This window comes from Haplochromis burtoni, unplaced genomic scaffold, assembly GCF_018398535.1.
Source record: "Haplochromis burtoni strain Fernald_Lab_line unplaced genomic scaffold, NCSU_Asbu1 Contig_599, whole genome shotgun sequence".
Lineage (NCBI taxonomy): Eukaryota > Metazoa > Chordata > Actinopteri > Cichliformes > Cichlidae > Haplochromis > Haplochromis burtoni.
Window position 1 is genome coordinate 268,830 of NW_024582960.1, and position 21,051 is coordinate 289,880.

Here is a 21,051-nt window from a genome sequence, read left to right on the forward strand (position 1 = left end):
CTCTTTCTCTCTCCCTCCTTACCACACTCATGCTGCCTGGATATGTGTGTGGGAGACTGGTGAGTCACCTCGGCTCTGCAGGAGCAGCCCCAAACCCAATCACCAGCAGGCCCAAATCAACCTCTCTGCCCCAGAGACATGCTCTCAGTCTCTCTCTCTGTCTCTCTTGCGTTATGCTTGGAACTCTCGTTGTCTTTGCTCCTCCTCTCCTGCTATCATCTTTGTCTCTTGTTTAGCTGCTCTATCACTCTCCCCTATTTTCTCATTATATTGCCATTGCCATTGCTTTTATATCTTTCTCCACATCGTCCTCTCTCCCTCCCACTCGCTATTTCCATCTTTCATCCCTACAGCTTTTAGCTATTTCTGTCACTCAATCTATTCTTTTGATGTATACGTTTCTTTTTTCAATATTTTTCTCCTCGTGTATTTCTCATCGTTGTTTAATCTGCAGCAATACTTTCACTGGCCAAATGAATAAATGTAAATGTAGCCAACTGTTCCCCTTTCTGTGTCTCTGAATCTCTCTGACTCTCTCTCTTTGTCTGCCCTTCAGTCATTAGTAATATATTAAATTCTCCTTCCCAATCACTACTCCTCTACTCTCCTCAGTTCTCCTCTTCTTTCCCCTCCTCAGTTCTCCTCTCTTCTTCTCTCCTATCCTCTCTTGTTCTGCAAACAGATAAGTGCTCAGACAAATACAGATTAAACATCTTTAAATAGAAAATTCTGTTTAACTTTCTACCTATTACACCAAAAGAGCTGTCACTATGGTGACAAAAGGGTGGGACACTTCCCACCTCAGGTTTTAATGACTGAACGAATGCCACTCCTAAGAGATTCCTGCATGTGTGTACGTGTGCTTGTTGCTGTTTCTGATACACAAACAACAAAGCAGTGGGGAAAAAAGCATGGGGAAGTGAACAAAAACAAAAACACAGACTGAATCTGTGTGTCTGTTTATGAGTGTGTTCACACTGGTGTGACAGACAGTGAGATACAAAATGAGGCAGAAAGTGAGCAACGCAAAACAGGGATGTGCTGGTGTGTATCTTCAGGCAAGCTGTGATAGAAATCTTATTAAGCAGGGAATACAAGACCACAAGATGAGCAATTAAGAGGCTTTTGCTAGTGAATCAAGCACAAGATCAACTTTTTTAATTTGCTTGTTCCCTCACTGTCTGTCTGTTTTTCTGCCTCTGTGTCAGTGTACGGTTTATACTATTTCATAAGCATTGGCACTGTTTGGTTATGAAAATGTGTGATATCGGTTACGTTCTTTCTTTTCACTTTTCATTTACCAGTAAAAATGTGAACTGGTCGTTTGTTAATTCTTTCCCTGGAGCTGCAATTATCTCGTCATAGCTTAGCAAAGAAGGCAAGCTTTGAGTTTCTCCACATGTTATAGAAGTGTGTGTTAGACAAAGGTCTAGGAGAAAGAATTTTATTTATTATGATCACAACTCTAGCAAATTAATTACCTTCATAAGAAAAAATAGCCTGCCATTTTTGTTGGTCAGTACTTTCTTTCTTTTTGTTTAAGTAGCATAGTCAGTATGGACATTTGTATATATTAAAATATGTGTCCTTGTTGAGGAAGACGAGAACCCACCAGCACAACAAAAGCTACAGATTGAAGATGGAGACCAATGCAACTGCCACGACAGCACCTACACAACTCACTGATCAAAAAATCAGTAGTGGAGTTGAGGAAGTACTTTGTACTAATAATAGTACCAATGTTAAATCCTATTGTAACATTAGGAGGCTACTCAGCAACCATCCCAGCATTTTAGTCTGTGTTTTCTAAATAAAATATAATGTTAATATTTTAAATAAACAACCTGATTTAAAATTATTTTAAAATCAATGAGTTTATGTCCAATTTTCTGTTCAAATTCAATTGAATATTTTTTACAATGCACCAAATCACAACATCAGTCACCTCAAAGCACTTTATGTAGTAAGGTATAAACCCTACAAGTACAAGTATGTGAAATAATCCTTTTGGTTGTGTTGTTTTAAATTAGGGGTTTAAAAGTCATAACAAAGAATCAAGTATTTACTGGTATTGATATAGGCCATTCAATTTCTGCTATCATTACATTCTTTGTTTAAAAAAATCAGCCTGAAACATCATCATTCAAAAGGGCTTCTTCTTTAAAAATCAATAGCAAATGTCTGGAAATTATACTGGAGCGTTAGCCTAATGAAATGAAGCTTCTTAATGTAGCTGAAATTAAATGAATTTCATTGCAAACAATTATTGTCAGACAGCAAAATTTCAGATTGACTAAATCTCACCAGAGGGAAATTGAATGCTTGACATAATTTGTCATGATAATGGAAGACGTTACTGAAAAACACTGAATACTGCCAGAAAGTCTAAAGCATTGCCACTGACATTTCAAATCCCTTACTGGTCACAGCACATGAATGAATTCTTTCTCTGTTACTTTTGTGCCTCTCTTCTTTCTGTCGGGCTCGCCTTAATTATAATTGTGTCTCCCCTTCTTATTTTGACATTCAGATGTGCTTGACTGGTAAAGGCTGAACATGACACATCTGCCTCGCCTTCAGAGCTAATAAATTCTCCCTTTTGCTCTCACTTTGACTCTGACTTCTCTCACACAACCTCTTATCTACTATACACACATCCCCTTTCTTCCACAAAGATCCCTCTCTCCTCTCTACCCCTCCACTCCCGTACATCACCTCAGACCTTCTTTCATGGTTCCTTTGTTTTTTCCTCTTCCTCTCCAAAAATCCCCCCAGTCTGCACTTTGTTTTCAAACTCCTGCCTGCATCTTCAGGCATGTAAATCTAAGTGCTATTTTTTACTCTCCTCTTTGGCCTGATTCTCATCACTGCTGGTTCTTCTCTGTTCACGCTGCATTATACCTTATGCATTATCACTTTATATACACGTTTAGTCTCGGATGCCTCTCATCTTGTATTTATGTGTTGCATTACAAATGAAATACACACTCTTATAAAAGCAACTTCAATATGGTGACATGCCTTTAAAGGTCATTATGGTATATAAAATTTAAGTGAATTGGCAATAATGATCAAATGCTGAAAAGAATTTAGGTAACAGGATTTATTTCACAGTACTTGCATTCTGATTTCTTCCCACCTTGTCAAACGATAATGCTGAGTCTCTGCTAAGCCTGTGTGGTTGCTCAGTCTGCGTGACCTTCTCTCATTCTCTCCTGTTGTCTCTCTCCCTTCTTCTTCTTCCTCCTTTGTCTACGTATTCTGGCTGGTCTCCCGCGTTTTGCCTGAACAACGAGCCAAGCCAAAAACACCCTCCTCTGCAACGTTCCCTATGGTTCTCTTCTCATCCCTCATCCCTGCCATCTTCCTCTGTCCTCCTCTTCTACATTCACTTACTTTGTTGCACTGCTGTTAGCCGTCCCTGTGATTCTGCTACATTTATTCCACTGTTTTACTTCACCATTGGTATACTGTAATCGACATTTTGATTTTGATTTTCAAGGACCTTGACACACCGCTATGTCTTTCTGTTTTAGTCTTCCCGTAAGATTTAATCCCATCTCCATCCATCTCATTTTATTCAGCTTTTACCTTCCCTGTCCTTCTCGCCTCTGTTTTCTTCCATGTCTGTGCAGTGTTGTCATGCATGACTACCTGGAAAATAGAGGCAGGTCCAGGGCTCTATCACCACTGCCCAAATCAAAAGTGTGTGTGTGTGTGTGTGTGTAAACTGATTTGTACATAAATGTTTGTAATGTCTGTATAAGCACCTAGTATGTAAACACAAACACAGCAAGGATGTGTGTGTGTGTGTGTGTGTGTGTGTGTTACAGTGTATTTGCACTTGTGAAAAAATAACTGTGTGGGCTCTTAACAAAGAGCTTTTTGGTTTTTTGTTTTTTTTTAATGTGTGAGTCAGAAGTGTCTTCACACCTCAGGAGATAGGGTCCGGTGTGTGGCTATTACAGCTCAGTCCCCATTAAGCCTTATCAAGCTGTGTGTTTATGTGAGTCAGTTTTTGCTCTAGTGTCACTGAGTATATATGTGTGAGGAAAAACGATATCCTCAGCTTCACTCCTCTCTCATATGCTGCTTCTTCCTTTCACATCCCTCCCACTGCGTCCCAGCTTGAGTAGTACACCTTTTGCTGCAGAGACTAGCAGAGTACTTAAATTACCTTTTCGTCGTAACGACTAACACAATAGTTTTACAATTCAAGTGAGCAGTTTTATACTTTTTCAAAAAAGAAATCTGTTACTGTTAATATTTGCCCCCATTTTCCTGTCTCTTTTGTGGCAGATAGTGCCATATAAGCAGAAGATATCCAATTTTGCTCTTGTGTCAGCGCACATGTGTACTTCAGCCAGTGATATGGGACAGATAAAAGCATTTATGTAGTTGAAGTATTAGCTTCATTTTAGCGTTTTTGAGTGGAAACTTTACAGTGAAATGTAAATTATCTCGAGGTGACAAGTGTCTGCCAGCTGAGAGAGCTGAAAGAGAACCATTTCTAATTTTTAAGAAGCACCAGTAAACTAAGTACAGCTTCACAACACAAGCAGAGAGGCCCATTGAGTATAACAGCTCCCTTTTAGAAAGCTAATGCTGTTACTTTGAGGGCAATTGAGATCCTTGTCACTCATCACGTGGTGGAGAAGATGCTGCCATTGTAAACTTGCCATTTAGTAGTGTAGAGTTACAGGAGAGAAGATTTTTGCCAAAGATCTCTTAATAATATGAACATAGATTAAGTGTTTTCTTGCTACTATCTAAATGCTGAGATGCCCTCAGAAATTCATTTACCAGGTATACCTGCTTAGCTGCTCATCAATGCAAATGTCTATCATCCATGTGGCAGTGACTCAATCCGCTTAGGCATGTAGACAAGATCAGGACAATCTGCTGAAGTTCAAACCGAGCATCTAAAAGGGGAAGAAAGGTGACTTTTAATCTGACTATTTCAGAAACTGCGGATCTACTGGGATTTTTCCTGCACAACCATTTCTATGGTTTACAGAATGGTCTGAAAAAGAAATATCCAGTGGGTGACAGTTCTCTTGGCATCCTTGTTGATGCTAGAGGTCAGAGGAGGATGGAAAGACTGCTTCGAGCTGATAAGATAATAACTCAGATAACTACTTATTACAACCAAGATATGCACAAGAGCATTGAGTGCACAGCATGTTGAATCTTGAAGCAGATGGGCTACATAAGTAGAACACATTGCATGCCACTTCTGCCAGCTAAACCAGGAAACTGAGGCTACAATTTGTACTGACTCACTAAAATTCAGCAACAGAAGATTGAAAAAATGTTGCCTGGTTGCAAGGACCCTGGACGCATGGATTCTGGCTTTTATCAACAATTCAGGCTGGCAGTGGTGGTGTAACTATGTGGGGGCTTTTTTGGCATACTATGGGCCCTTAGTACATTTGAAGAATTTAAATACCACATCCCACCTGAGCATTGTTGCTAATCATGACCATCCATTTAAAAAAAACCTATTTTTTATCACTTTTTAAAAGTTCTGTTTCTTCGTTATTCTGTTTCTTTTCCCTCTGGGACCGTGTGTACATCATTTCGTTCCACCTCATGTAAACATGTGATGCGAATGACAATAAAGCTCCTTGAATCCTTGAATGAGCTCAATACACTGAAATGGCTCTTTTAGACAAGGTCACCAGATTTGAGTCTAATGAGAGATTTACATTCTCAAAGTACAGTTGCCAAATCTGCAGCAACTATGTAATGCTATCATGTCAATATGTTACAAAATCTCTGAGGAATGTTTCCGGCACCTTGTTGAATCTGTGCCATGAAGAAATAAGGCAGTTCTGAAGCAAAACAGGGCTCAACCCCTACAAACAAGCTGTACATAAGAAGTGGCCGGTGACTGTATTTTAAAAAATGTTACAAGTCTTGGGTTCTGTTAATTGGGGTTTTGGATTTTTAGTCATATTTGTGATTCCTATTTTGATATTTATTCTAGCAGATTGTGAGCTTTTTTCTTGTGATATAACTGAGTCTTTGATTCCTGATTTTACTGTATGGTTATTCTAGCAATGGCTGTTTTGGTTCATGTTTTGGTTCTCGTCTTGATTTTTATTAGTGGTAAATTTGGTGGCTCCCATTGTCTTCTCTGTCTGTTAGTGGCTCTTTTTCCTGGCTCTGTTACCATGCCTAGAATGGGGTTTTTAGTTATTTCCTGTTTTACTTTGAAGGTCGGTTTTCTTTCATGCCTTGCATTAGTTTTAGTCTCTCCTTTGTTTTCACCCGTGCCTCGCCCCACTCATGTTTCTTGTTTCAAATCAGCCCTTGTTGTATAAATAGCCCCATCTTCCCCTTTATTCTTTGTCAAAGTGTCTGCGTGCACTCCCTTGTGTGCTGCTAAGAGGTGTTCCTTTTGACGTCCTTTTTACACCCTTGTGTTTTTTGGATCTTTGCTTATTTAGGGCTTATAAGCGACTGAAGGTTGCTTTTGTTTAAGCGATTTCGCCTCCTGAATTTGGGTCCATACCACTGACATGATCATTATAGATATTAGATAACATGGTGGGAGTATATGACACAAGACACTTGTTTTGTTTGTGTTCTTAAAATGTTTCCCACACCTATTGGTCGTATGGTGATCATATGCTATTCCCTGTAAAGTTTTAAGTTACTTTTAGGTGGTCATACTATAATCAAGCTACTGTTAATCCATGACGATGTTTAGTGCTCACACACTAAACAGCAAAAAAGTCCAAAAAAAGGTTATGAATTTAGTTAAACTACCCACAAGCTGCTGCAAACAGCAAGTGCTGTTGGATGGCGAGGAACAAAAGAGATGGATGGGGCAATGTCTTTTGAAGGGAGAGAAAGGCATAGAAAATACATAATGCACAGATAGATGGCATAATATAGATATATATATATATATATATATAATATATATATATATATATATATATATAATATATATATATATATATATATAATATATATATATATATATATATATATAAATAATAATAATAACAAAAACAAATAGTGTCTCTCTGCACAGTTTAGTCCTGGCATTGCTCTGACAAGCGCTCTTTGGACCAGGTGAGAATGTGAGACTGACCTCTGGTGGCTGAACTGACAACAACAGAATTTAAGATTTTTGCCATGTGAAAAGCATCTTTATACAGCTTCCCCAGCCAGAGTATGCAATCAAGAGTCCAGAATTCATGGACAACCTCCCCCTTGCTCCCTTCCATCCACCCACCCACCCAAATGCAGTCAGAGGTTGATAAAATGAGCAGAAGTTGAGAGATTTTTAAAAAAAAATCAGCCTTGATGTTGATCTCTAAAGCAGAGGAGTGAAGTGATAAGAGGACAATGGACAGAGCTGGATCACACACTCGCAAAGGAAATGACTGTGTCTTTTTTTTGTACTTGTTCCTGGGTTTTTGAGAAGTCTTCATTATGTCGGCATGTCGGGTTGTGGCCATCTTTCACCATTTCAACCCCATTAGACTCTGTTTCTACAGGTGAAATCGCCTTTCTGTCAGCTAACTCTTTGCTCTGTCTGTCTGCTCATCACGTTGCCTGAATCTCTGGCTCCATGCATGCAGCCAAGCACAACCCACAGCCTTATGAGACCCTATGCTGAGGCTCAGCAGAGGGGTTACTGTATATGCACAGCATAGAAGTGTAAAGTGAGTCAGCATGGAGAGGCAGAGCCCGCACACTAGAAGTCTGGACACACACCTTTCATCATCAGGGATTCTAAGGTAAGGCATTTAAGGCAAATGCTCAGTGGGCCATAAAGTTGGTAATTACTCCCGGGTACACATACATCACGGCTGATAGGGACATATGAGGACAGGGTGTAAACAAATAACAGGGAATTCCTATCACTGCTTCTGGTATTTGATATCATCTGTTTTTATGTTTCGACCCCAGCTAGTTTTAGTCTTTCTTTTAGATATTTGACTGTTTTTATTTGGTTTTATCTATAGCTTATGCATTTTTATTATTTAGTTCCAGTGTACAGCACTTTGTGTCAGTTGTGGTTGTTTTAAAGTTCTCTATAAATCAAGATGAAATTGTATGGTATGTTGCTTTAAGCTGTGAATACTAATCACACTGTGTAACTTTGTTGAGAAGAATTTAATAGTTTTCTTTCCAGTGGTCAGCAGCTCTGGCCACTAAAAGATGTCAAAAAAACAAAACAGGGAAAAAATGAAAAATGAGGATGAAAACAGTGTCAGTAAATGACATCAAAATAAGGCAGAACTGTGCTCTTAGCGTAGCTTTTATTACATTACAATTTGGGTAAAAACATTTATCTGGCAGGCAGGAGGGTAGCCTATTGAGATTTACTCCCTGAACAGATTTTTTTACCTGCTTTTGGCACTTAGCAGTGTTCATTCTGGATTTTGTAGACTGATACTTTTGAACCAAATGGACATGTAGACCTAAAAGCACGGTGGTGGACTGACAGGTGTACAAGCAGATTAGACGGCAGGCAGGCAGATGAATATCAAACAGTCTGACATGGTTGATTCTGCCAGGGACACTGAATTATAATCACTGCACAGCTGGCCAAAACGAAAACGGTAATAATACTCTGCTAAGGTTATCCTAACAATATGCAGTCTAATTTTTCATCTGTGGTTGTGTTGCGGTGATAAACTGCTGTACAAGCAACAGCAAATAAGATCACAGCACAAGCTGGCAAAAATCATGCTGCACTAAATCTACAAATTAGATTTGGGCTCGTTAGCAAAACTCAACAAATATCCCAGGCTCTCTTTCAACTAGGAGGGTGAATAAAGCAAGACAAAAAAAAAAACAATGAAAGAATTTTCCTGTATTTTCAGTAAATAAGAGAACAGTATATACCAGAGTAATTACAAACCAACTTGTAACACATGATTTGCTTTACTGGATTGAGCAGATATATTGTAATGTGAGCTATTTAAATCTGTAGATGTCTTTCTCTCAGAAAATGAGTAATGATAGGTGACAGAGCGAGACCTCAGAGAGTGTTTTCTTTCTCAGATGAGTGATGATAAACAGAATGATTCTGTCAGCAATCTAAGACAGATAACTTTCCTCCAAATATCCGACAATGACAGTGAAACATCCGCTGCCACTTTGATCGCAGCTGATAGGAAAGGATGGGTGTGCAGAGACACGGAGAAGCTAAAATGAAGAAAAAAAGGCAGAATAACTAAGATTGAGACTGATTTGTTGAAGCATCCAGTTGCTTTATAAGCAGATTTATACTGCAAAACAAATGATTTGTATGAAAGTGAATTAACAGGGGTGGCTGATACTGAAAAAGTGAAGTGAAAACATATTTTAAAAATTGTATGGGTGGTTTATGGCACCAGATGGTTCGTACAAGTTGTTCAGCTAAATGGTGCATTTCCATATTTAAAATGAATGACCCTGATAATACCATGAATGCAGCACTTAAGGAAGTGAAGTGCATTCAAAAAGCAGAATTTCAACTGCATGATTTTTAATTATGGAACATCAGAGTTCATCCTGGTTAGTTTGTGTGTGCAGAATGAGGACTAATAGCAAGAGGGTGCAAGAGGATATGTACATACTGTACATATAAAAAAAAAAGGGTTCATTTCTAAATGATTACAACTCATTCAGATGGTGTAAGTACTATACTTCTCTTGGTCTTGTTCAGTAGACGCCACATATCACAATCATCGGGATGACTGCTGATTTGATACCTGTCCAGATGATGATGATCATCATCGACACCCTCCGTGTGAGGGTAATTGCTGAAAAAAGGCTGGCTGTTCAGAGAGTGCCCAGTCGAAGAATATTAATGTTGAAAAAAAAAAAAGCCTATAATCTGGAGAGCTTCATGGGGATGGATGAGGCTGGTGTCAGTGCAACAAGAGCCACCATACACAGACATCTTCAGGAGAGGGGCAACAACTGTTGCATTCATATCAAGCCAGTCCTGAATGAGAGCCTGAGCCAGAAATGTCTGTCGATTAAGAATGAAAACAACTGAATTGCTGGCGAAGTCCTCTATTCAGATGAAAGTCAATTTTGCATTTCATTCAGAAATCAAGGTCCTAAAGTCTGGTGATTAGGGAGGCACAGAATCCAATGTGTTTTAAGTTTAGAGTGAATTTTCCACAGTCTGTGATGATTTGCGATGCCTGTCATCTGCCGGTGCTAGTGGTGGTTGGTCCGCTGTGTTTTAAGTCCAAAGACAATGCAGCTACCAGGAGATTTTAGAGCATTTCATCCTTCAAGCTGTATGGAGATGCACGTTAACGTTTTCAGCGGGACTTAGGTTTGGCACACTGGGCAGATGCTATTTCCACATGGTTTCCTGACCGTGTTATTACTATGCTTGTTTGGCTAACTATCTCACCTGACCTGCATCACATAGATAATCTGTTGGGCACTATTAAGAGGAAGATGAGAAACAGCTGAATTACAAATACAGAGAAGCTGAAAACCTGTATCAAAGCAGCCTGGACATCAGTAACAGTGCCACAAGCTGATCACCTCCATTCCATGCTGCATTAATGCAAGAACTCTTAGTAAAGAAGCCCTAACAGAGCATTGACTGTATACAGAAGTTGGATATTCTTGTACTGTAAATCCAGTTTTAATTAATCATAGTAAATATTCTAATAATCTGAGATACTGGATTTATGATTTACAGGAAGCTATAAGCCATAATCATCAAAATGAAAACAAAAAAGCTTAAAATATTTTACTTTGCATGAAGAATATAGTATAAAGAACAAGGCTAAAGACAGAACACTGTCTACTTTCTGGTTAATAGAGCCCACTGCGTCTTGCCTGGCACAAATATGGAGCAGGCTCTCCTCGCTGCTTTTGTTGCTTTGATATGCTCAAATCTTAGTAGCAGGTCGAAATGCTTGGCCTCATAATTAACCAGTTGCCGTATCATTTTCCTTCCAGACAGTACTGGCCTTGAAATGATATCAATATTGATGCAATTCCCAGAGCTCAGATTGAATCTGACATTGATATCTCTTACTGTGATGTCAGTTTCATTTCATTTTTCTTTTGGTCACGGTAGTAGAGTGGTTTGCTCAGTAAACACAAAATGGTGATAGGGAAATGACTGGTGTCATATCCACAATGTTGTTAAAGCTATGCAATCAAATCACAGCTCACCAGTGTCTTGAGATTTTAGTAACAGTGTATCCAATTCACTTTCTCAATATTATATTTAACCAAATAGACTGATTGCCTGAGGGTAGATTAAAGTTCGATCTCTGCTTCTGATAAGACGCCACAGATTTAATGAACGACCTCAGTCAAAAGGGCATGTCTTATACTGTCCTTGGGGTGCTTTAACTTTAATACTTTAACAGATTTGTTTTTTCCCTTTTGCCGTCTTATGTAAAATGATCAGTGCGGGGTTGTGTTTTAAAATGCTGCACCATATTTCTGAAAAGTTTTGGAGAAGTGAAAGGGACAAAGTTTCAGAAATGGAGAGAGATGGTCAGACCACACATAGTCACACACATTCTCCCAGCACATACTACTCCACTCCGACAGCCAGGTATAACTCACGTGGTGAAGGCAGGGTTGTACTTTGCTCCGAGGTAATATGAGTACAGGTTGAACATGCCGATCATGAAGGCCACAAACACCATGATGAAAATGACCATAAACTTGAAGATGTCCTTGACTGTGCGCCCCAGTGAAATCTGCAGGGGTCCAAAGCTCTCATTGGCTGGCAGTATGTAGGCGATGCGAGAGAAGCTCAGAACGACGGCGATGGCGTACAGGCCTTCTGAGATGATCTGAGGATCTGATGGGCGCCACTTGTTTCTGGCTGAAGGGAGAATAAGCCACAGAATGGTTGTTTTGTAATATTATAATTTTATTAGCAAATCAGACATTAAAAGGGATCTTTGGCCATTTTTTTCACCTAATTAACTACACTAAATAAAATCTGATATGTTAAACAAACTCTGTAATTAGTGCTGAAATGATATTCATATTTTAATTCAGAAGCCAGCTTGGAGGGATTCAAGATTTAAATATCTGCTAATAACTGTTTCAAACTGTTGCTGATGCTGAATATGTACTAGCACTTTATAAACCAAATATTAAACGTTACATAAGAAGGGGTTAAAGCGGTGTTACCTTAAACTCTACTGTGCACATGCAGTTTGTCACTCATCGTCCCATTGCTTGCTATTCAAAGTCTTTCTGGTTACAGCGCACTGAGTAAACCTCTGGTTGTAGTGCGATCCAAATGTTTGTAAGATATGTTTCTATGAAGAATAATCTCAGCTTTAAGAAGCACGGATTTCGACGAAGGAGACGGTGCAGTAAGAAGATGGATTAAGTGAGGAATGGAAAAACGAAAGTCAGAGTAAAAGTTTGAAGAGAAGAGCGAGTGGAGCAAGAGGAGGGAAAGAAATTAGTCTGAGCTGTGTGGACGGCAAAGGGAAGGGATAAAGGGATAGTGTGTCCAAGGAGAAGTAAGGACAGCTAGAGAGAGGGAGATCAGGAAATAACTGAGATATCAAAGGAGACTGATGTGGCTAGGTGGCAATGTAAGATACAAGAGAGATGAGTCAAATAAAAGAAAAAGAGCTTCCATTTCACTATTTTATCAAAATCATAGTTTATTAGTATAACATTTTCACACCTTTACAGATATTGGGACATTTAGGGGAAGGTTTATGAGGATTATATGTGAGAGTGCAGTAATAGAACCTTTATCGATTTATTGATATGTCATGACAGAGTCAGGCCACCAGATGACAGCACTGATGAAGGTTCTATTAGTGGACCGCTAAGTGCACAGTGCAGTGGGCTGCAGCCTGTGGCAGGGTTTGCTATGGTGGAGGCATGTTTTTGTTCTGGTGTTTAACTGAATGCATGCTTATCATTCAGGGATTAAAGATAATGTTGATTTTTTTGTCATTCTTTTTTTTACTCATTCTGGTCATCTGACTGCAGTAGCATGTGTGTAGCAGCAAATCAACCATTGCAGGGATTGTTTTATTACTGTGAAGATCTCCAGGTGACAACCCCAATTCTGAAGGAGTAGTGATGCTGCATAAAACGTAATTAAAAAGAGAACTAACCCAGATTTTATTCACAACAGAACAAACAAAACATATCAAATTTTAGAGAGAGAAAATGCAGTGTTTTAGAAAAAATATTAGCTCATTTTGAATTTGATGCCAACAAACATGGCTCAAAAAAGCTGAGACAGGATGATGTTTACCACCAGATGTTTACTTATTAAAAGAAGAGTGGATGCAACCACTCTTCTTTTAATAAGTAAACATCTGGTAACTGAAAAGACCAGTTTTCTGTTCCATGATGTGCCAAGTTTTTTCAGTTCCTGAAAGGTCTGTACTACAGAGGGTCGAGTTCAGCATCTGGATTCGTCTACTATGAAGTTGTAATAGCTTTAATATTCTCTCTCATAAATATGTAAGGCGTTCCCTGAAAAAAGATGTCATCTGGATGGCAGCATATGTTGATTTAAAACCTGTATATACCTTTTAGGACTGATGGTGCCTTTCCAGATGTGCAGGTTGCCAGTACCACACCTAAAGCAACCTCATACCATCAGAGATGTTCATTTTAAGTTCACTTTGGTCCAGACATGATGGCACATTTATTCACATATTGTTTCTTCTTTGCATGACAGACCTTTAACCTGTATTGTAGTTGGCTATTGAGCTCATGCATGTCATGATTTCCATGGCAGAATCACACCTTGTTTGAATGCAGTGCTGCCTGAGGGGCTGAAGATCACAGGCATTCCAATATTGATTTTCAGCCTTATCTCTGATTTTTCCAGACTCTCTGACTCCTTTGATTAGATATTCGACATCTTCACAATTTTCCACAGGGGAGCATTATTCTGATATTGTTCTACAATTTGTAGATGCGTTTGTTTTTTTTGCAGATTGGTGAACCTCTGCTCATCTTCTGAGAAACTCTGCCTTTCTAAGATGCTCTGTTTATACCCACTCATGTTGCTGACCTGTCGCCAGTTACCCTAATTAGATGCAAAATGCTCCTGAAGCTGTTTCTTTTTACAACCACTTCCCTTTTCAGCCTTTTTCTTACCCCCTGTCAAATCTTCTTTTGATTGGTGCCATCAAATTCAAAATGAGCCAATATATTTTGGAAAATGGTTTTCAGCTTCAAGTATCATGTGCAGTCCGGGTTTCTGTAATTAATGGCGTTTTTGCACTCATCTAATTTGCTATTCCTTATCAGTGACTGATGTAGCCCAACACTGATTCAAGCACCTCTATATAATATTGATAACAATATCTATAATATAAATGTAGCTTATATTTAACTTACATGATTCTTTTTATTGACTACTCACCGTAAGTGAAATAAGCCACTTCATCAGGCAGTGAGGCGTTGCTGAGGTCGTCATCTGGTACATGCATGTCGACATATTGCTGGGCCTTGGATGCCTTCAGGAATGCCATGAAGCGTGCCGTGAAGGATGCCACAAAGATGGATAACATACCAAAGTCCAGAACATTCCAAAGGTGCATGACATACTCCCTGGGTCCGTCACTCCAGATCTCCTTGCACTCTGACCAAATCATGCCTGAACATAAAAGACACATATAGACAAAAATAACACAAAAATAAGGAGGCCGTTGCCAGCACTTATATAGGGATGCATAAATGAAGCACGTACAAATAGATGTCGACAACAAAGCTTGTAATTGAAAATGAACCACTCAGACGTGTGGCACTTACAGATCAGGTGGATGCAAACACATACACACTCCATTCTCTATTTGGAGCCAAAACACAGTTAAAATTGCCTAGAGAGGCGCCCTGATCAGTATCATCTCTCTAACAATTACTGGGCCTTCAAAGCATGCTACCGGAATTACAATTACCACATCTAACTAAGCCACCACTCAATGCACACACATACACTCACAGATTCATGTAGATAAACAGTCACATGTGCAGCGACTGCTAAAAATTTACTGTAGATGGGAAAAAAAATGTTGCCATTACATATAAACAAATAAAAACAGAGGCACATGTGCACCAACATACACAGACCACACACATAATATTGTTAGAGTGTGTGCATGAGCGGAAGCAGATGGGAAGCAGCTGAGCTCTGACAGATACTGCTGTGGGCTATTTATCCACCAAGTTTGTCTTTGTCTGCCTGTCTGTCACCCTCTTCTATCTCCTTCGATTCCTCACGCCTGCCTTCCTGTATTCCACGCACACACCCTACTCTGCTTTCTTTTGTCGCCCTCAACTACTCCCAACTTTCCTTCCATTTTTCTTTCATTCCGTTCCTCCCTCTTATATTTCCTCTGCATAGCCTCCCAGGTCAACCTCCCAATTTCCCTCCAGGTTATCGTTAGGACTCAGCAGGGCTACTGTCTGCGCTGTACCAACCAGAAAATTTCTTTTTGATCTTCGGAGGATAAAAGAGCATGATTTGTTGTGTTGCTGTAACCTTGGCTTTCATTCACTTGCCTGGTAGGGCACTCTATTAAACTTGAATTACACCTCATATCAAAGGTGGGCAAAAAGTTTTCTGACTATTTCCAGACTGTTTACTGATTTATGGTGAAGGTGTATGTAGAAAAAAACTTGAAAAGAAACTTTGGATTAGCATAGAAAAATGTGCAAACCTAGGACAAAGTATATTCATGGTTAATAACATAATAAAGTGCACGCATTACAAAAAAAGAACACGCTTAGCTGTGCCTTGCTTACTTGACACATCAAGGTTATTTTTTATCACGTTGGACAATCTGCTTTTACAGGGACAATCTATTCTAATCTAATCAACTGATGTGCATTTTAATTGGCTGTAACTGTGCACAGCCACACTGTGTGTGTGTGTGTGTGTATGATTTGATTGAAAGGGTGACTTACCCAATACCCACTTCATTATCAACATCTCTGTCCAGGAAAACTGGGTGGTTTTGACCCTGAACACCTGTCGAGGATGGTCTGTGATGGTCTCGTTGGGAAGGTTCTTTACTCCTTCAAAGCGGTCGGAAGCATTGACGACCAGGAGACCCAGGAAGATGGTGAAGGAGACAGCGTGAGCCACAAACTTCATGAAGGGGCTTCGCAGGATCTGACCAAGCTGGAAGTGAAAAAATTTAGGAACTTCCAATGTGTTTACTATTCCAATGCGTCAAATATTAAGGATCAATTATGGTAATATAGATATAGATTAACAATATCAATTTAAATTTGCATTTACTGATCAGAAAACAAATTGTAGAAAACAAAAACAGTGGGGTATTGACACATTAAGCAAAATTTCACCGTCTATCTGTGATTACAACAGCCAACAAATTCTGTTTTACAGTAAAGAAACATGTTTGAGTTTGGACGGACAAAATTGCAGCCAAGCTCAACATCTGCTTTTATTTACTGAGATGAATCATGCTTTCTGCAGAGTTCCTGAGACTTTGGTCCTCAGAGAGAGCAAAAAATGCTGCAAAGCACCACTACACCACCATTTTAGCAGACAAACAGCAGCTGTTGTAATTCATGAATGTGCGTAACCACCGATCACTCTCACACACACATTATGCCAGAGTAACTAGATGGCAAACCATTAGCAGAGCCTGTGGAAATGCACTGCATCAAGCAAAAGTAATGCAAGACGGTACAGCACAAATAGCATTTAACAAGCCACCACACAGAGGGGCATTTTTGTAATTGCACATAAGTGTGCCAAGTCACACAAATGCACTTACACACTTAGACACACGCACACTTCTAACCCCATACGGGCATTTGAGATCCCAACATTTGCTACTCTCTGAACCTGCTGTGTTCAATATTAACTACCCACAGGATATCTCTACTCTCTGCATGAACAATAATACATCAGATTCAGTAGCTCTTCCCATGCCACACACACACTGCTAAATCATGGGGGAAGAGGTTGTCTGGTAATTTTTAACCTTGCAAAACCTCCTTTAAACCTCTTCATGACACCTTCATCCCTCCCAGCATCTGTGCCGATCCATTTCACTCCTCAGGTTAAATAAGATGGTCATCTCAGATCAGACCTTCTGCTGTGTGGCGACTGCAGACTCCATGGGTTTCTTTAGTGTGATGGTGACAAGAGCTTGTCTCCTCCAACAAAATGGCAGCTGCTAGCAGGAGGTATGTGCATATTAAATAAGTAGAAGCCTGGTGTGAAAATCATCTAAAGCCAGGATGGATCTTCTTTTTCTCTTATTATAAGGTCTTTTTACCTGGGAGAATACATAATGTTTCTTAAGTGTGATCAAAATGTTCTAAAATTTAGCCCATAAAAACCTTACCCAATTTAAGTTTGGCTAATTTCCTGTTCAAGATAATCATTTTGGGTATACCCAGACAGCTTCCAGTGCTGCAGAAGCTCCCAAGATGTCAATAAAGATCCCTTGGGATTTCATCTCAAACCTGCAGAGACAGCAAACTAGGACTTCTTTTTAAAACTGATGTGTATTACCCATGAAGGTCCACTGCTGGTGTTGATAGCTGGACCTCTTACCACGACCAAGCAGCTGAGAGCAGTTTTTAGCTGAAGGTTCAGTGCTTTAGATGAGGAAAGAGATCTGAAGGATGCTTTTCTCCCCCAAACATTCACAGGGTTCTGCACCGTGAACTGATCCCTCAGGGAGATGCTGTCAATGTGGAGTTTTACTGTAACGTCTACTAAAAACACACTGAAAATGCGAATACGATTTTTGGCCACAGCCACATAATCTTTACTCACTGTCAACAGTTCTTTAAGTCCTGTTCTGGATTCTTTTTTGACCTCCTGGATGCGTCACAGATGAAGTCTCTATTTGTGGAGATGGTGATTCACTGGAGTCTCAAAGCTTTAAAAAGTGGCTTTGTAACCCTTTCCAGACTGCTAGATGTCAATGACTTTGCTTCTCATCAGTTTTTGAGTTTTTTTTAGATCGTGGCATGATGTGTTGCTTTTTGAGATCTTTGGTCCGGTTTTACTTTGTCAGACAGGGGTCGCAGTAGCTCAGGAGGTAGAGCAGAAGATGATCAGAGGATTGGCTGCACCAGTCTGAGTGTTAAAGTATCCATAGGCAAAATACAGTTGCTCTCTGATGCACTCACTGGAGTGTGAATGTTAGATAGAAAGCACTTAAGTAATCAGTAATCAGGCACAGACTGGTGAAATTGAACTCAGCTTTCAAAAAAATATTGTTAATCACAGTTAATTCATAATTTAAAAAGGACAGATTTTTTTTTTGCCTAATAAATGAAATGATTATTTACAAACTACATTTTTTATTTATTTGGGGTCTCTTTATCCAACATCAAAATTATTTGATGATTTGAAACATTTATATATCAGTAATATACAGAAACAAAGACACCAGGAAGGGGGCAAACACCTTCTGTAAAACACCTAACCCTTTTTCACAGCACCATGGCATCCACTTAGAGGTGCAAGAGAAAACGATCTTGAAGCAAAAATGGCAATGCTTTTGTTTTGTTTTTCTGGACATTTCCTGGAACTTTTTAAAATTTTTGTAAAGAAAGACTATGAATAATTTATAAATTTACACCCATCTAATCAATTCAGGGTCACTAGATAGACTAGAGCCTATCCCAGCAACCAAAGGAAAAGAGGGAAGGTTACACCCTGGACAGGTCATCAGCCTGTCGCAGAGCTAATAGAGAGAGACAGACAACCATTCACACTCACATTCACACCTATGGGCACTTCAGAATCTCTAATTAACCTAACCTTACTAACTGCATGTCTTTGGACTGTGGGAGGAAGCTGGAGTGCCCGGAGTGAACCCACAGCCACATGAAAAGATCTTATTTTTTCCTAAAATATATTAAATACACTGCATACTTTGGGTTAACTATATAATCATATAGAGGACCTTTACTAATGTGTACATTTTCACATCTATACTCTGTTTCTCTTTGCAGCTATCTCTTTAATTCAAACTAAAGAGATATTTCCAGCAATGCAAACTACACTGCATTCTGGTTAGTGAGCCTTAATATATACAATATTAATCAAATAGCTTCCTCATTTTATATTGGACTGAAGTAAATATTTGAAAGAATTTGCTCAGTGCTTGGAGGTAAAATAAATGAAGTCTGCTATGTTGCTTGCTTTACCTGACCTACATTAGCTGCAAAAAAAAAAGAAACCTGTCCTTTGTATACTGATAAGGATTTTTTTTTGGTACTGGCTTCGATTTGAATCTCCCATGAGACAAAATGAGGCCAAGAAAAGCTAGGACGGAAACAAAAAATCTCAAAGTGTGTCCAAAATTTTAAAACCGCAGGCAGCCGTGTCAGAGATAGCATGCAAAAATATATTTCAGCCAATTAAGTAGATGATGGACTGCAGAAAAGTAATTAATGAAAAAATAATTACTTAATATCGGCGCAACATGTAGCATTTGGAAATGTCAGCGTATCATTGCCAAATTGATTGTCATCGTTGGTATAATTATCATTAATAAAGAGCCTCGTCATGCCTGAAATACTCTGTGAAAATAAGGACGAGGTTTACCATAGTTTCAGAATCATAAGCTTTCCTTACACGTACTCTTACCTTTTCACTATAAATCTGCAAAGTTAGTGATACAAATGAATCCTTGACTAACATGTGAAACTTGGTTCATCAAGTCTCCAAGGCAATTTTCCTCTTCATCACTTGTTCTCTTTTTCTGACTTTTTATCTATTTTCAGTTACTCGCGGAAGGCTGAAAAATTTCACGTCACTCACCATATTTTAACCTCTTCAATCAATAAGAAGCATTCTATCTCTGATCGCACATCTGCTTTTCATCACTTCTGAAGCATATCGCTGCTATTTTTCACCCGAAGAGGATTTTCAAAGCAATTACAGTATCCATGTTTTTTCTGCCTGCTCTCAATGACTTACTACTTCTGTTACAGGAACAAAAACACTGTCTTTATCGCCCCAGGCTGATATGAAATGTAATATGATGTGGGATTTTAATAATTGTGTGTTGTAGTGTTGTAAAATGGGGCATAGTATGGGCTGTAAAAAACAAGCAATTGATGAGATGAGATGAGAAGAACTAGATGATTAGCTGCAGGTGCAGGAGGCTACACTAAACACAATCAACCAGAACACATCAAAGCTTTCTCTCTGCGTTTGTCTGTCGAACTGTATTTTTGTTCTGATTTACACTGTCTTTATCTATTTCATTATCAAATCCATTCTACTTTTTGTTTCTGATGAGCTGCGGTCACATGGTCACAAAGCATGCATAAACATCTGTTTTGTCTCTTGGTTATTTTTTTGATTAGGCTGCTTTTATTATTCTACCCTCTGTAGTTCTGCTTTATCAACATCACACATGTCCCTGGTCTCTTAAAACAACATGCACATTAAAAAAATAAATAAACGTGACACAGCAACAGACACAGTAACAGCACAACTATAAGCTGTGCGTCCCATATTTGCTTCTCTGCCCTGCTTCTTTTTCTCAGCTGTCTCTCACGTGACACGAAACGTCAGGCAGTCACATGCAGTGTCATGATTTGATTGATTCATAATTAGATGTAATCATACATCCACACATATGCACGCATGTGAATACGCACACAGAAACACACACATTAACATAACACAAGTGTTTTTTGCGACTAGTGCTTCATGATTGGTGGATAACCTGTCACGGCGAGTGAGATGAGCCGTGTGGAAATAATAAAGGAGGATCCAATTGCAGGAAGTAGCGAAGGTGTGAAGATGGTTTATTGAACACGAAATATAAATAGACAAACGGCAACCGGAGAATGAACTAAACTCTACTGGGAACAACTAACTACTGAACATGAACCAGAACACGAACTACAAGAGAATAAGAAAACAATCCATAATGCAAAAAACACACCTAACATGACAACTCAAAATACTGGGTCAAACTGACCCAGAACCGTGACATAACCTCTAAGTTTTATGGTTCTCCAGCTTCTCATGCACGGCTAACATCCGGTGCTCTCGCGCTCTAGTCTACAAAATGACTAATTCATCAGTCACGCCTACCA

At 39.2% G+C, this 21,051-nt stretch overlaps 1 protein-coding gene across 1 annotated transcript in view; it reads right to left on the minus strand.

Moving 5' to 3' along the window:
• LOC102308685 (short transient receptor potential channel 7) overlaps positions 1 to 21,051 on the minus strand; it is a gene marked incomplete at its 5' end in the record, with an annotated part of 33,577 nt that overhangs the window by 10,731 nt on the left and 1,795 nt on the right. The window contains 3 exon segments of the mRNA XM_014329798.2: positions 11,563 to 11,827; positions 14,363 to 14,596; positions 15,907 to 16,123. Of these exon segments, the coding sequence (XP_014185284.1) occupies positions 11,563 to 11,827; positions 14,363 to 14,596; positions 15,907 to 16,123 (716 nt within the window).